The 17109-nt window shown below is 54.0% G+C and overlaps 1 protein-coding gene across 2 annotated transcripts in view; it reads right to left on the bottom strand.

The window, feature by feature from the left end:
• Nucleotides 1-17109, bottom strand: part of LOC133283275 (olfactory receptor 14C36-like) — a 538687-nt gene that overhangs the window by 266395 nt on the left and 255183 nt on the right. Inside the window, exon 1 of one of the 2 annotated variants that reach the window (XM_061479968.1) lies at nucleotides 7943-8154. The exons of the other annotated variant lie outside the window; for it this stretch is intronic. Coding sequence (XP_061335952.1) covers nucleotides 7943-8063 — 121 coding nt within the window. The 5' untranslated portion in view covers nucleotides 8064-8154. Of the gene's footprint in view, nucleotides 1-7942; nucleotides 8155-17109 lie in introns of those variants that run through there. 2 annotated transcript variants of the gene reach the window in all.

The following is a 17109-nucleotide window of genomic DNA, read 5'->3' as shown; positions in this document are numbered from 1 at the left end:
AATGCCAGATAAGACCAGGTAAGGCCAGGTAAGGATAGGTAATATCAGGACAGACAAGGCCAGCCAACGCCAGGCCACGCCAGGCCAGTAAAGGAAATTCAAGGCAAGGCAAAGCCAGGCAAGGCAAGGCAAGGAAATGAGAGGCAAGGCAAGGCCAGGAAAGGCAAGGCAGGGCAAGGCAGGGCATGGCAGGGCAGGGCAAGGCAAAGCAAGGCAAGGCAGGGCAGGGCAGGGCAGCGCAGGGCAGGGGAAGGCAAGGCAAGGCAAGGCAAGGCAAGGCCAGGCCAGAAAAAGCAAGGCAAGAAAATGAAAGGCCAGGCAAGCCAGGTGCTGCCAGGCCACACCAGGCAAGGCAAGGCCAGGCCAGGCAAGGTAAGGGAAGGAAAGGCCAGGCCAGGCAAGGTAAGGGAAGGAAAGGGCAGGCTAAGCAATGTAAGACTAGACAAGAAATAGCCAGACAAGGCAAGGTAAGGCTAGGCAAGGCAAGACCAGTCCAGGACTGGCCAGTCCATGCAAGGCCAGGTAAGGATAGGCAAGGCCAGGCAAGGCCAGGTAAGGCCAGGTCAGGTGTTGCAGAATGGCGCCAAGAGCAAGGCCATGGATCCTTAGAGGCCTTGTGCGAGCAAAGCAAAGTGTAGGCCTCACAGGTAACCAGAAACCAGACATGGGAAGAGAATGTAAAGGAAGCCATGTAGAACTAACCAATACCGCTGTGACTAGTAGGCGTGGCTAACACCACGTGGATATAAGGGATGTGCGCCACGAATAAAGTAGAAGCTTGCTTATCACCCATATTGGGTTGGCATGTCTTGCTTCTTCTCACCGCTAACAGCCTTGCCTTGTCTAGCCTTGCCTCGCCTTGCCTTGCCTTCGTTGCCTGGCCTGTCCTTCCCTAGCCTTACCTTCCCTTGCCTTGCCTTGCCTTGCCTGGCCTTACCTTGCCTTCGCTTGCCTTGTCTTGACTGGCCTGGCCTGTCCTAGTCTTGCCTTGCATTGCCATGCATTACCTTCCCTTGCCTTGCCTTGCCTTGCCTGGACTTACCTTGTCTTCGCTTGCCTTGCCTCGCTTTGCCTTGCCTTGCCTCACCTCGGCTGGCCTTGCCTGGCATGCCCTGGTTTTGTGTGACCTGGCCTGGCCTGCCCTGGCCTGGCCTTTCCTGGCCTGGCCTTTCCTAGCCTGGCCTTGCTTTGCGTTACCCGGCCTTCCATTGCCTGTCGTGGACTTGCCTTACCTTGTCTTGCCTTGCATTGCCTTACCTGGCCTTGCCAGGCCTGGCCTGGTTTGGTCTTGTCTTGCCTGGCCTTGCATTGCCTGTCATGGCCTCATCTGGCCCAGCCTTGCCTTCTCTTCCCTTGACTTGCATTGCACTGAATTGCCTGGCCTGGCCTGCCTAGGCCTGGCCTTGCCGTGCCTTGCTGGCCAGGCCTTGCCTACATTGGCCGGGCCTGACCTTGTCTTGCCTGGCAATCCCTGGCCTGGCCTGGCCTGAGATTGCCTGTCCTGCCATGGCCTGACCTGGCCTGGCCTTGTCTTTCCTGACCTTCTCTGGCCTCGTCTGGCCTGGCCTTTTCTTACCTGGCCTTTTATTGACTGGTCTGGCCTGGCCTTCCCTGCTCTTGTCTGGCCTTGTCTGGCCTGGTTTTTCCTGGCATGTCATAGCCTGGCCTTTCCTTGGCATGGCCTGGCCTTGCATTCCCTTCCCTTCCCTTGCATTGCTCTGAATTGGATTGCCTGGCCTGGACTCACCCGTCCTTGAATTACCTGGAATTACCTGGCCTTGCATTGCCTGTCTTGGTCTTGCCTTTCATTGCCTTGTCTTGCCTTGCCTGGCCTTGCCATGACTTGCCTTGCCTTGCCAGGCCTGGCCTGGCTTTCCTTGCCTTGCTTTGCCTTGCCTTCCCTTGCCTTGCCTTGCCTTGATTGTCCTTGCCTGGCCTGGCCTTGACTTGCCTGGCCTGGCCTGGCCTGGCCTTCGCCTTGCCTTTCCTTGCCTTGCCTTGATTGTCCTTACCTGGCCTGGCCTTGACTTGCCAGGCCTGGCCTTCATTTTCCTCACCTTTCCTTGCCTTGCCTTTATTGGCCTGGCCTGGCCTAGCCTGGCCTTGCCTTGCCTTACCTTTCCTTGCCTGGCCTTGCATCTCCTGGTCGGGCCTGGCCTGGCCTGGCCTTGCATTGTCTTGCCTTGCTTGTCCTGGTCTGGATTTGCCTTGCATGGCTTGGCCTGGCCTTGCCTTACCTTGCATTGCACTCACTTCCGCTGCCTGTCCTTGCCTTCTCTGGCCTAGCCTGGCCTGGCATGGCCTGGCCTTGCCTGGCCTTGCTTTGCCTTGCTTTGCCTTGCCTTGCCTTGCCTTGTCTTTAATGGCCTTGACTGGCTTTGCCTGGCCTGCCCTTACCAAGCCTTCCCTTGCCTGTCCTGCCCTTATATTACTTGGCATTGCATTGCCTGGCCTGGCCTGGCCTTCCCTTTCCTTGCCTTGTCTTGCCTTTCCTTGCCTTGTCTTGCCTTTCCTTGCCTCGCCTTTCCTTGCCTTGCCTTACCTGGCCTTACCAGGCCTTGCATTGCCTGTCCTGGGCTTGTATTGCCTTGCATTAACTTACCTGGCCTTACCTGGCCTAGCATTGCCTGTCGTGGACTTGCCTTGCCTTGCATTGCCTTGCCTTGCCTAGCCTTGCCTTGCTTTGCCTAGCCTTGCCTAGCCTTGCCTTGCTTTGAATTGCCTTGCCTGGCCTGGCCTTGCCTGGCTTGGCCTTGCCTGGCCTTCTGTTGCCTTGCCTTGCCTTGCTTTTCCCTGCCTAGCCTTTCCTTGCATGGCCTAGCCTGGACTGGCGTTGCCCTGGCTGGCCTTGATTGGCCTGAGCTTGCCTGCCCTTGCCTGGCCTTGGCTGGCCAGGCCTTGCCTTACTTGGCCTTACCTGTCCTGGGCTTGCCTTACCTGGCCTTACTTTGCCTGAACTGCAACTACTGTATGGGCCTTTCCTTGCCTTACCTTGCCTTACATGGCCTTTACCTGGCCTTGCATGGACTGGCCAGTCCTGGACTGGCCTTGCCTTGCCCTGCCCAGACTTTCCTTGCCATGCCTGGCCTTAACTTGCCTTGCCTGGCCTGGCCGGGCCTTGCCTTCGTGGCCTGGCCTGGCCTGGTCTGGCCTTGCCTTGCATTCACTTGTCTTGCCTTGCCTTGCCTTGCCTGGCTTTTTTCTTGCCTTGCCCTACCTGGCCTTATCTGGCCTTGTGTTGCCTGTCCTGGACTGGCCTTGCCTTGCATTGCCTTACCTGGCCCTATCTGGCCTAGCAGTCACTGTCCTGGAGTGGCTTTGCATTGCCTTGCCTTACTTACCAGGCATTACCTGGCCTTGCATTACCTGTCCTAGACAGTCCTTGCCTTGCCTTGCCTAGCCTTGCCATGCCTTGCCTTGCCTTACATTGCCTTACCAGGCCTTAACTGGCCTTCCATTACCTGTCCTACACTGGCCTTGCCTTGCCTTGCCTCTCCTTGCCTTGCCTTGCCTTGCCTGGCCTTGCCTCTCCTGGCCTGGCCTGGCCTTGCCTTGCCTGGCATGGCTTCTCCTGGCCTTGCCTTACCTGGCCTTGCCTGGCCTGTCCTGGATTTGCACTGCCTGTCCTGGCCTTGCCTTGCCTGGCCTTGCCTTACCTTGCCTTGCCTGGCCAGTCGTGGACAGGCTTTCCCTTGCCTAGCTTTGCCTTGCCTGGCCTGGCCTTGCCTTGCCTTGCGTGGCCAGGCCTTGCCTTGCCTTTATGGCCTGGCCTGGCCTTGACTTAGCTGTCCTTACATGATCTTGCATTGCCTGTCTTGGACTGGCCTTGTCTTGCCTTGCCTTTCCTTGCCTGGCCTTGCCTGGCCTGCCCTCCTTTTGTATGACCTGGCCTGGCCTGGCCTTTCCTGGGCTGGCCTTGTCTTGCCTTATCAGGCCTTCCATTGCCTGTCCTGGACATGCCTTACCTTGCCTTTCCTCGCCTTGTGTAGCCTTGCCTTGCCTTGCCTGGCCTGGCCTTACCTTGTCTTTGCTTGCCTTGTCTTGACTGGCCTTGCCTGGCCTAGTCTTGCTTTGCATTGCCTTGCATTACCTTCCCTTCCCTTGCCTTACTTCCCTTGCCTTGCCTGGCCTTGCCTGGCCTTGAATGGTGTGCCCTGGTTTTGTATGACCTGGCCCGGCCTTTCCTGGCCCAGCCTTTCCTGGCCTGGCCCTGCTTTGCATTACCAGGCCTTCCATTGCCTGTCGTGGACTTGCCTTACCTTGTCTTCCCTTGCATTGCCTTACCTGGCCTTGCCAGGCCTGGCGTGGTTTGGCCTTGCCTTGCCTGGCCTTGCATTGCCTGTCATGGCCTCACCTGGCCCGGCCTTGCCTTCCCTTCCCTTGACTTGCATTGCACTGAATTGCTTTGCCTGGCGTGCCCAGGCCTGGCCTTCCCGTGCCTTGCCTGGCCAGCCCTTGCCTGGACTGGCCTGCCCTGTCCTGGCCTTGCTGTGCCTTGCCTTGCTTTACCTTACCTGGCCTTGCATCTCCTATCCTGGCCTGGCCTGGCCTTGCCTTGCATTGTCTTGCCTTGCTTGTCCTGGTCTGGATTTGCCTTGCATGGCTTGGCCTGGCCGTGCCTTGCCTAGCCACGCCTTGCCTTGCCTTGCACTGACTTGCCCTGCCTTTGCTTTCCTTCTCTGGCCTAGCCTGGCCTGGCATGGCCTGGCCATGTTTGGCCTTGCTTTGCCTTGCCTTGTCTTTAATGGCCTTGACTGGCCTTGCCTGGCCTGGCCTTCCCAAGCCTTCCCTTGCCTGTCCTGGCCTTATATTACCTGGCATTGCATTTTCTGGCCTGGCCTTGCATTGCTTTGCATTGCCTTACGTTGCCTTGCCTGGCCTTATATTACCTGGCATTGCGTTGCCTGGCCTGGCCTGGCCTAAGTTTGCCTTCCCTTGCCTAGCCTTGCCTTGCCTGGCTTGGGCTTGCCTTGCCTTGCCTAGCCTTACCTTACCATGTCTTGCCTAGCCTTACCTTGTCTTGCCTTGTCTTGCCTGGCCTGCCCTGGCCTTGCCCTGGCTGGCCTTGATTGGCCTGACCTTGCCTGCCCTTGCCTGGACGGGGCTCGCCCGGCCTTTCTTACCTGGCCTTACCTGTCCTGCATTTCTACTACTGTATGGGCCATGCCTTGTCTTACCTTGCCTTACCTTGCCTTACCTGTCCTGCACTGCTACTACTGTATGGGCCTTGCCTTGCCTTACCTTGCCTTACCTGTCCTGCACTGCTACTACTGTATGGGCCTTGCCTTGCTTGGCCTTGCCTTGCCTGGCCTGGTCTGGTCTTCCCTTGCATGGCTTGGCCTGGCCTGGCCTGGCCTGGCCTTGCCTTGCCTTGTCTTGTCTTGTCTTGCCTTGCCTGGCCTAGCCTTGCCATGACTTGCCTGGCCTGGCCTTGCCATGCCTGACATTGCCTTGCCTTGCCTTGCCTTCCCTTGTGTTTCCTTGCCTGGCCTTACCTGGCCTTGCATTGCCTATCCTGGACTTGCCTTGCTTTCCCGTTCCTTGCCTTGCCTTTCCTTGACTTGTCTTGACTTTCCTTGAGTTGAATTGCCTTGCTTGGCCTGGCCTGTCATGACCTGTCCTGGCCTTGCCTTCCCAGGCCTTGACTAACCTGGCCTGACCTTGCCTGGCCTGGCCTTCCCTGGCTTTACCAGGCCTTGCATTGCCTGTCCTGGACTGGCCGTGCCTTGCCTTGCCTTGCCTAGCCTTGCCTTCCCTTGACTTGCCTTATCTTGCCTGGCCTTGCCAGGCCTGGCCTGGCCTGGCCTGACCTTGCATGGACTCTCCTGGCCTTGCTTTGCCTTGTTTTAACTTGCCTTGCCTGGCCTTAGCTGGCCTTGCATTGCCCGTCCTGGACTGGCATTGCCTTGCTGGGCCTTGCCTCGTCTTGCCTTGCCTTCCCTGGCATTGCCTTGCCTTGCCTTGCCTTCCCTAGCATTGCCTTGCCTTGACTTGCCTTTCCTTGCCTTCCCTGGCATTGCCTTGCCTTGCCTTGCCTTTCCTTGCCTTGCCTGGCATTGCCTTGCCTTGCCTGGCATTGCCTTGCATAGCCTTACCTGGCATGGCATTGCGTTTCCTGGAGTGGTCTTCCCTTGCCTTGCCTTGCCTTGTCTTGCATTGCCTTGTCTTGCCTGGCCTGGTCTGCACTTGCCTTGCATGCCTTGGCCTAGCCTGGACTTGCCTTGCCTTGCCTTGCCTTTGGTTGCCTTGCCTTGCCTGGCCTGGTCTTGACTTTCCTTGCATGGCTTGACATGGCCTGGCCGTGCCTTGCCTTGCTTTGAATTCCCTTGCCTGGCCTGGCCCGTCATGGCCTGGCCTGGCCTGGCCTTGCCTTCCTTGTCCTTTTCTGGCCTTGCATTGCCATGATTGGCCTATCCTGGCCTTGCCTGGCCTGGCCTGGCCTGGCCTGGCCTTGACCTGCTTGGCCTTGCCTGAACTGGCCTTGCCTGGCCGTGCTTGGTATAGCCTGACCAAGACTGGCATGGCCTGGCCTTGCCTTTCCTTGCCTAGCCTTGCCTTGCATGGCCTAACCTGGCCTGGCCTTGCCCTGTCTCGCCTTGATTGGGCTGACCTTACCTGCCCTTGCCTGGCCTTACCTGTCCTGGCCTTGCGTTACCTGCCCTTACCTGTCCTGCACTGCTACTACTGTATGGGCCTTGCCTTGCTTTACTTTGCCTTACCTGGCCTTTCCCTGGCCTTGCATGGACTGGCCAGTCCTGGACTAGCCTTGCCTTGCTTGGCCTTGCCTTGCCTGGCCTGGTCTGGTCTTCTCTTGCACGGCTTGGCCTGGCCTGGCCTTGCCTTGTCTTGTCTTCCCTTGCCTTGCCTTGCCTGCCCTGGCCTGGCCTTGCCTTCGCTTGCCTTGCCTTGTCTTGCCTTGCCTTGCCTGGCCTTTCCTTGCCTTGACTTACCTGGCCTAACCTGGCCTTGGGTTGCCTGCCCTCGACTGGCCGTGCCTTGCATTGCTTTACCCTGCCTTACCTGGCCTAGCATTGCCTGGCCTGGAGTGGCCTCGCCTGGCCTTGCCTTCCCTGGCCTTGCCTGGCCTGGCCTTGTGTGGCCTGGCCTTTTCTGGCCTGGCCTGGCTTTGCCTTCCCTGTGATTTCCTGGCCTTGCATTGCCTTTATTAGCCTGGCCTGGCCTGGCCTTTCCCTGACCTGCTTGGCCTTGCCTGGCCTTTCCTTACCTGGCCTTGCCTGGCCTTACATGGCCTGTCTAGACCTGGACTAGCCTTGCCTTGCCTAGCCTTACCTTGCCTTAACTGGCCTTGCCTTTCCTTTCCTGACCTGGCCTGGCCTTCCCCTTCATGGGCCTTGCCTTCCCTTGTCTTGCATCTCCTGGCCTGGTCTCGCCTGGCGTTGCCTTGCCTTGCCTTGCCTTGCCGTCCTGGTTTAAACGCAGACAGACAGCTTGTTCACTCACTTCCCCCCAGGGGACTTGAGGATATCACGGAAGCACACAATGGTTTGGATTCGGAGGGTCCTTAAAGCTCCTCCAGCTCCAAACCCTGCCACTGGCAGAGACAACTTCCACTGGAGCAGCTTGCTCCAAGCTCCATTCAACCTGGCCTTGAACACTGCCAGCCATGGGGCAGCTACAACTTCTCTGGGCACCCTGTGCCACTGTCCCACCACCCTCACAGGGAACAACTTCTAAGATCTCATCTCAATCTCCCCTCTCTGTCACGTTAAAATCGTTCCCCCTTGGCCCATCCCCACAGGCCCTTGCTCTCCCCACAAGAAATGAGGGCAGATCCCAGGATCATCCCTCGGCAGCCGCAGCGCTTCGCTGCCGGCTCAGCCAGCCCAACTCACACACCGAGTCCAAAGCAGCCACTCTGGGGGAGTCTCTTGAGGTGTTCTGGCAACTCCTACAGCACCCCAAGATCGCCATCGCCACCCACCTCGTTCCATGCTCCCCTGTCCACAGGCATCACCGGCTCCGAGACACCAAGACGGGAACCACCAGAGGAGCTGCTCTGGCCTCCTCCACCGGTAGCTTGTGTTCCGTGGGGCAGCTGTCATCTCCCGGTGCCTCTGCTGGAGGGTTCCGTGGGGTTCTGTGACCTCACACACCTGAACACGGGGAGTTCCAGAATCAGCCACCCCTGTGGTCTCCATGTCCCCAAGGTCATTGTGATGCATGAGCTCTGACTGGGTCCATGGGGAGCTCTGGAGGTGCTGCAGGTATTCTCTGGGATTCTCTAGGGGTATCCCCAGGATGCCCTGGGAGTGCACAGAGACACAGGGCCGTGGAGCAAGCTGCTCTAGTGGAAGGTGTCCCTGCCCGTGCCTCTGGGGGTTGGAGCTGGATGAGCTTTAAGGTCCCTTCCAGCCCACTCTGGGATTCCATGATTCTCTGCTGTGTCAATGTCGGTCCCTCTCCACTCCTCGTAGGTGGCCGTGACGCCCTGTTCCGTGGCCCACGTTGAGCTGTGACCCCTCGCATGCTCCACCTCCGGACCAAAGGCACTGAGGAAGAGCAGCCCGTGAGGGACCTCCCCGAGCCGGCTGGGCAGAGGCTGGTCCCCCTGCAGCGACTCCCAGAGCACCCCTGGGTGCCCAGTGGCCATGGGCACAATGCTGCCGCCATCCCAAAGCCCCAGTGATCTGTGGGGTGGTCTCTGGTGGCTGTAGCCCCTGTTTGAGGCCTCCATTTGTCCCCTGCAGAGCTTGGGCACATTCCCATGAACCTCCAAATCCCCCTAAACCTCCAGTTCCCTTCCGAACCCCAAATCCTTTCCATTTGCTGCCATGAGCCAACAGGGGCACTGAAGAGTCAGGGTACTCTGGGTAAAATATAACCCCTAGCTTTGGGACACTGGCTGTTCCCCAAATCCCTGCACCACCCCGGGGAGCTTTGGGAATCTCCCCCAATGCCGAAAACCCCTTTGAACCCCCAAACTCTTCCCCTCAACACATCTCCACGCTGGGGGAATGTTGCTCACCCAAAAGCGACTGAGGGGGCCCTGGGACCCAGGTACGTGGGGGATCTCCCAATATAATGTGCCTCCTACAGCGTGTTTTGGGGATCCCCCCTTGAACCTCAAAATGTTCCTTGAACCCTCAAATCCCTCTGAACACCCAAATTCCTCCCGCTTCTGTCAACGGGGCTCCCTAGGGCATCCAATGAGATTCGGCTGCCCTGGGATTGATGGACGCCCCAGTCTCGGTAGACAGGGAGTCCCCCAAATAAATGAGCTACCCCAAAGAGTTTTGTGGACCAGCCTGAATCCCCAAATCCTCCCTGCATCCCCCCAAATCCCCCCAAACCCAAAGCCCACAGCTCCAAAGCCGCCCCGGCTCAGCACAGTGGCACAGACTTGCTAAAAAAGGGATGTTCCGAAAAGTGGTGTTCCCCCAACACCTGCCCTGGGGATCCATCAAGATGCTCTGGAACCCCGAACACACTGGGGGGACCCCAACATTGCTTTCGGTTCAGTAGTGAATTAGGTGGGCCTAAGGGGGTGGATCCCCAAAAGGGTCACCCCAATAAAGGGGCAAACCAAAACCACACTGCACCCCAAAGGGCCCTGGAGGCACCCAAAGCAATCGTGCTGCCCCTAAATCCTAGGGTAACCCCAAATTTCCCTGAAGCAGCACAAAAGCAGGCAGGACCCCCAAGTGGGGGCCTGGGGCAGCACAAAGTCACCCACACACTTCCATCACCCCGGGCCCCCCCAGATGAACCCAGGGACCCAAAAACCTGGAGGAGCCCCACCAAACACCCGCCCCCAACTGGGGTACCCCAGAAAAGCTGCTCCCCCCCTCCAATGCCACCCAGCCCCAAATTGCTCCTCGTTGCCCCCAAACCACACCCCATGGGGCATCCCAGCTCCCCCATCTCTGGTATCAGGGAGTTGGGGGCGCCAGCCCCAGAGTGGGGGTTGCCTAATTTGGGATGTCCCAACAAAAGACCAGGGAGGTGTGGTGGGGGATGGAGGGTAGGAAGCTCTGTAGAGGGATCTGGACAGGCTGGATCCATGGGCTGTGGCCAATGTGTTGAGGGTCAAGAAGGCAAAGTGCAGGGTCCTGCGCTTGGGCCACAACAACCCCCTGCAATGCTCCAGGTTTGGGGAAGAGGGGCTGAAAACTGCTCATGGGAAAGGAGCTGGGGGTGCTGATTGATGGAGCTGAACATGAGCAGCTTGTGCCCAGGCAGCCAGGAAGCTCCCAGCATCCTGGCCTGGATCAGCACTAGTGCGGCAGCAGGGCCGGGGCAGTGGTGGTGCCCCTGCACTGAGCACTGCTGAGGCTGCACCTCGAATCCTGGGTTCACCTCTGGGCCCCTCACTACAAGAGAGACATTGAGGTGCTGGAGCGGGGGCAGAGAAGGGCAGTGGAGCTGGTGCAGGGCCTGGAGCACAAATGTGATGGGGAAGGGCTGAGGAACCTGGGGGGGGACCTGATCGCTGCCTACAACTGCCTGAGAGGAGGATGGAGCCAGGAGGGGCTGGGCTCTGCTCCCAAGGAACAAGGGATGGGACAAGAGGAAATGGCCTCAAGCTGCACCAGGGCAGGTTTAGATGGAGCTGAGGAAGAATTTCTCCGGGAAGCTAGGGACCAGGTTAGGAAAGCTGAGACCCAGTTAGAATTCAGATAGGCTCGGGATGTTAAGGATAACAGGAAGGGATTCTTCAGGTATGTAGCAAATAAAAAACAGACTAGGGACAACACAGCCCCCTTCCGGAAGCTCTCGGGAGAACTGGCTACACGGGATTTGGAGAAGGCTGAGGTTCTGAATGACTTCTTTGCCTCACTCTTCACTGGCAAAGGCTCTGACCACACCACCCAAGTCTTGGAAGGCAGATGCAGGGACTGTGAGAATGAAGACCTTGCGCCCACTGTAGGAGAGGAGCTGGCTCGAGACGATCTTAAAAACCTGAACATGCACAAGTCCATGGGGCCTAATGAAATCCATGCATGAGTCCTGAAGGAGCGGGCGAATGAAGTTGCTAAGCCACTGGTCTTCATATTTGAAAAAACATGGAAGTCAGGTGAAGTTCCTGACGACTGGAAAAAGGGAACTATAACCCCCATTTTCAAGAAGGGGAAAATGGATGACCTGGGGAATGACAGAGCAGTCAGTCTCACCTCTGTGCCTGGCAAAAGCTTGGAGCAGATTCTCCTGGAAGGCATGCTAAGGCACATGAAAATCAACAAGGTGCTTGAAGCAGGGCTTCACTGAGGGGAAATCCTGCCTGACCAATGTGGTGGCCTTCTATGATGGGGCTACAGAACTGATGGACAGGGGCAGAGCAGTTGATGGCATCTACCTGGACTTGTGCAAAGCGTTCGACACCGTCCCACACGACATCCTTTTCTCTAAATTGGAGAGACATCAATTTGATGGATGGACCACTTGGTGGATAAAAAACTGGCTAGATGGCCGCACACAGAGAGTTGTGGTCAATGGCTCAGTGTCCGGCTGGAGACCAGTAACAAGTGGGGTCCCTCAGGGATCGGGGTTGGGACCGGTCTCGTTCAACAGCCTGCGGCCGTTACAGGGGGCGGAGTCAGCTGAGGGGAGCGGAGGGGGTTACTCTCCCACCCTGCGCTCTGATTGGCTCCGCGGTGCAGTGGGCAGAGCCAGGCGCTGATTGGCTGCCGTGGAAGTGGGCAGGGCGACAAGAACAGAGCGCGCGTTGGCTGGGGGGGGAAAGGAGGGAGATGGGGGGCGATGGGACCCCTATAGAACCCTATGGGGCAGGGACAGGTTCACACCCACTGCTGGCTCCATGGCTTTATATGGGGGCAATGGCGGTAATGGGGCAATGGGAGCAATTTGGGGTAACGGGGGGTAATGGGGGTAAAGGGGGGGTCTCGGGGTCTCGAGCTCTGCCCCCTGCATCCTGGTACTGGAGCTGCTGCTGCTTCCCCCTCCAAGGAACTCGTAAAGAGATCCCCCCCCTCCATGGTCAGACCCTGCAGGGACCCATAGAGACCCCATAGAGAGACCCATAGACAACATATAGACCCACAGCCCACAGAGACTCATAGAGGCCCATAGAGACCCCATAGAGACTCATAGAGACCCATAGACACCGCAGAGAGCCAGAAAGCGACCCAAAGTGAACCATAGAGACCCCACAGAGACCCCATAGAGACCCCATAGAGACCCATAGACTACAGGGACTACAACCCTGATCATGCTGATACAGAGGGTTGACCATTGTACAGGGGGGTAGTACAGGGGGGTTGTACAAGGGGGTTGTACAGGGGCGTTGTACAGGGGGGTTAGAGGAATTTGTTTAAACAAAAGGACTATCTGTTGTAAATGCCTGCTAAGCAGAACAGAGACCTCCGGTCCTGTTAATAAGCAGACGCCTGAATCTACTGATAAAGGGGAGAAGCAGAGGATTTACAGCTGGGACACTGATCAAACACTACTGATAAAGGGGAGAAGTAGAGGATTTACTGCTGGGACACTGATCAAACTCTACTGATAAAGGGGAGAAGTCGAGGATTTACAGCTGGGACACTGACCAAACTCTAAGGCCACACGTAAAGACTAAAAAAGGTGAAAAGTGCAAGAAGAGGAAGACTCATTTACTTCATCTTGAAGACCCCTACCCAGAGGAGGAAGACTCATTTACTTCATCTTGAGACCCCTGCCCATGACCAGAGGGGGCACTGCACAGGCGCAGAGGACCTTCTGGCTCATTATAATACGAAGCGGGGATGGGACATGAATATGTATAGGCGTATTGTGCAACCTTATGAATATATATAACTTTAGAGAATAAATGTAGAGGGAAACAACACTGAGGTACGCATGACTTTGAGGAATTATCCCCGTGCGTCTCAGCGCTGAATAAAAAGCATACCTACTTTACAACTTTTAACGAGTTGTGGAGTCAATCCGCGCATCAATTTGGCGAGCCAGCCAGGAGGTCTCTGTTCGGCTGCAGGATCGGCTGAGGGGCGGACATCCTAGGCGCCCCAGGCCGCTTGCCTGGAGGAGCTCCGCTCCTCGTCCGCTCACTGCGAGGACAGACAACAACCTGTGCCGGCTGCGGAGAAACGGGGGGCCTGTAAGGCGTACGCGTGGCCCGGGGCTGCTGGTAAGGCGCACAGAGACGTCTGGCACACAGCGTAGTTCCCCTTGGCAGGTAGGGCTTGCAAGCAGGGGACTCGCTGACCGGTAGAGCGGCCGCTAGCGATCCTGAGGGTGGATCGGGTGAGTTCGGGTTTTCGCTGCATCCCAAGTTTTGGGAGCCAGGAAGGATCTGCTAATGACTGTAGTGGAAGCAGATGAACCGGTAGGCGAACCCACCAGGTCTCCGCTGCATCTCAAATTACAGATCTGCTACCATAGGAAGCAGGAGAAGGGTAAGGCGGAACCATAGTGTGAGTGTGTGGGATCCCATGTGTGTTTGTGTTTCTGTGTGACTGAGACGTAGCACAGCTACGAAGGGAGTGTGGAGTCCTGATCCGCGGTTCCGTGTTCTCTGCGTCTTTGTTTTGTGTTGCGCCTAAGTGCTTTGTGTGTATATGTCTGTCGTTAGTGTTAAAGATTAGCGTTTAAGCGGTGGGGGAGGAGTAGACAAAAGTAAACTGTGGCTAATGGGGGTTTAAGAAGAGTTCCCTCTCTGCGCCCCAGTGGCTGTATAAGAAAAGTATAACCTCTAATATCTGTAGTCCTATTCTTGAGATCTGGACTTTACACTCAGTACCAGAGGCTTGTAGCCTCACATATGGGTGCATATTAACTTCTGAACAGTGGAACCTGCCGTGGATACTAGTGTAAATTTTGCTGGAACCGAAACTATGATCTAACAACAGGGGAACTGATCCGCAGAACCCAGAGATATTATTTTACTGAACCCCTGAGAGTATCATAAAACTTGTGTGTAGGTGCTCTCATTTTTAAGTGCATTTGCAGAGCACTAGGAAAGAGAAGCTATAGATTTGTAAAAGATTGTTTGAAATGGGAGCTGGTCGAAATAAGGGAATTCTGAAGAAAAGCCCATTGGGTTACATTTTGGCACATTGGAAAGAACTGGGAGGGTCTTCTGGGGGTTCGGTAAACAAGAAAACGTTGATAAAATATTGTAAAATTCTCCATTCCTGTAATTTTGCATGATGTACACCCCTGTTATTTTTAACTTGTAAAATTTGATAGGAAACTTCTCTGGATAAAATTGAGTACTTGATGCATACGTATGGAATATCAGGTCTTGTGTGCAGGTATATAATTTTATGAAGACTGTGATGTTCCTATCTGTAAAAATATTGTGAGTGTAAAAAGCTTACTTTTGAAAAATTCATTGCCAAGCTTGTGATTGTTTATGAGATTGGGAAAGTATTAATTGGGATTTTGGTGTGAAGTCTCTGAAGTTGAGTACCAGAGGACAAGTATTAGCCCCCTATTTATTATATGCTTATCCGTAAAAAAAAACCCCATAAGACATTCAGGAATGATATGGAAAGAGAACAGTGTGTCAATGAAATGACTCTTTCCCATGGTCATCATCTGTATGTGTTTGATTTGCCTTTCCAGACTTGGATTGCTCTGGAGACTGCTAAGCATTTTTCCTATTTGATATGGAATTTTCCCTGACTTGGATTCCTCCTTCTGTCTGTCGTGTGTTAGGGTTTGATAGCAGTTCTTTAAGGATGTTTGATGCCTAAGGCAGAGGATCCTCTGGCAGTGTGTACATGTATAAATTATTTATTTTAAATTTATCAGATCAGAAAATGGGGCTACAGCTCCCATTGTCTGTCTGGTAAATCTTAGTGAATTTAATTATATAAAGCAATGAAAATGGTTGAATTATAGGAGAGAGGTTAAAAAAAAAAAAAAAAATCACATTTTAATCTCATGTCTCAAGCTGGGCATGGGGAGGCTTAGTCTGGGTATTAGGAAAAATTTCTTCACCAAAATGTGATCAAGCATTGGAACAGGTGGCCCAGGGAAGTAGTGGAATACGTGTCCCTGGAAGCGTTCAAAAAAAAAAAAAACAACAACATTGAGATGAGGCCTTTAATGGCATGGCTTAGTGGTGGTTTGGGCAGTCCTGGGGTAATGGTTAGACTTTATGATCTTAAAGGTCTTTTCCAACCCGATTAATTCTACAATTCTGTGATCAGGAGAAATGGCCTAAAAATGGAACTTTAAATTATAATACATTGCTACAATTAATGTTGGTTTTGAGGGGGCCAGGAAAATGGGATGAAGTACTATATACAGATAGGGATCTGGCAGAGCTAATTTCACATCCTGTCTGCCACTCCGGGTGGTTTCTTAAAGTGAAAAACCTAATTTTGGCTTTGGAAAAGGACAGAGAAAACCAGAAAGCTAAGCTGAAGAGATGTTGTGATATTGGGAGAATGATGTTTAAAAGTTGAATCAGGAAAATAAATAATAGAAAAATTATATATATCACAGATACCTCTGAGAGGAGCATCCTCTATACCTGTCCTATCAGATATTGATAAGGAGGAGGAGATTCTGTCACTCGCAGCAAGCAACAAAACCAGAAGTGCTGTTGCAGAGGCAGGCATCTGTAACCCCTGCAGAGCAGGGTGAGCAGCTGTGAGAAGAAAAAAAAAAAACCAAAAAAAAAAGGGAAAACCAAAGGGGAAAGGAGGGGAGCTCGAGCAGCTCCTGTGTTTGAGCACGGAATGAGTGCTGGGGCAGGCAAACAAGTGGGAACAGACATGTTGATAGACGGGACTGAGGGGTTGTTGAATGTTTTGAAACTGGTGGAGGAGGAATGTCGGGCAAAGGTGGGGGAAGTGGGTTTTTCTCCTATGGGACCGGGTGCTGTGGAGAGTTTTTGCCCTGGGGGAAGAATTCCATGGACAAAGGACCTGGGGAATCTGCCCTAGTAGATCCACTGATTAAATTAAAACTAGAGACCAGAGGAAATAAAGTGGAATTTTAGTGGATACAGGAGCAACTTATTCGGCGTTCATTCAGAGGGAAAAGAATTTGTTACAGATGTGGGAGCAGCCTGAGCACGGATAAGGTCTTTGCTGTGTTCTACTCGCTGGTGGTGCCCATGCTGAACCCCCTGATCTACAGCCTCAGGAACACGGAGGTGAAGAACGCCCTGAGGGACTTTGTCAGGTGGAAGTAGCTTTGGCACGATGTTTAGCTGCTGGTTTTGTGACAAAGGTCTCCAGAGTTTCAGCTGACACCAAGGACTTTTGTTTCCCCACCCTATTCCTTCACCTTAAAGATCCGGTTTGGAACCATTTCCAAGTCTGTCTTTCTTCCTATGACTGGCTTGTGCACAACACCACAATCTGATTTATCTGCTCTATTTTATTGCCTTTATTTTCCCCCCCTTCTTTTTTTGTCTTATGAGATGGGCACTGAACATTAGTTCTGGGCTCCTTGATAGCCCTGTGAAAATGCTCTTCCACAGCCATCAGCATCTCCCAGTTGATGGCTTAAAACCTGCCTTACGACCTCTTCTCATTTTCAGGGTCTTTCTCCCCTATCATTAAAGGGCAACGATTTTTTTTCTGTACAAGTGCAGGAAATGAACTCAAAATAATGAATGAAGTACACTTATTTTAAGAGAAAAACTGGCATTAACCTCACCTAATTAGGCACTGCTCTGAGATCTCTATCTTCTCTATTATCTATGGATAAAGCTAGATATGGTATCTAAAGATGAGATTTGTTAACTAATTGTTAGGTAGATAAGGCTGTTGAATAATATTGTCTTTAATGCTCATTTCAATGTAGTCCAGGTTTTGAATCATCTCCAGAGAATCCAATATTCTCCTCCAAAATATTCAGGCTGGTCTAACAGCACCTGCAGAACAGGGTAAAGAGGCCCATGTCCAGCTCTTCCTGCCAAAAGGTGATTTCTTTTTGAGGTATCAGAAGTACTTAATGAGAGGACCTCTGTCATGTATTTGATGTGAGAAGTTTGTGTCTACAGCCAGGGCTTTCTGCGTTTTGTAGATCCCTTCTCTACAAAGATTGAAGCAGAATCATGCAATGAAGCTCTCAGTATAAAATGTATTTCCAGACCCTCAAGCCTGTTTCTTATATTGCTGGAATTCACAATTGTGCCTCCCCTGCACGTTAGACTGAGGTTCCTATTGCCAG

The sequence above is a fragment of the Pezoporus flaviventris genome, unplaced genomic scaffold (genome assembly GCF_033815535.1).
Source record: "Pezoporus flaviventris isolate CSIRO_AGI_PZ_B2104156 unplaced genomic scaffold, CSIRO_AGI_Pfla_v1 ptg000160l, whole genome shotgun sequence".
NCBI lineage: Eukaryota > Metazoa > Chordata > Aves > Psittaciformes > Psittacidae > Pezoporus > Pezoporus flaviventris.
Note: the sequence above shows the minus strand (reverse complement) of the source record. Positions and strands in the feature narration are given on the sequence as shown.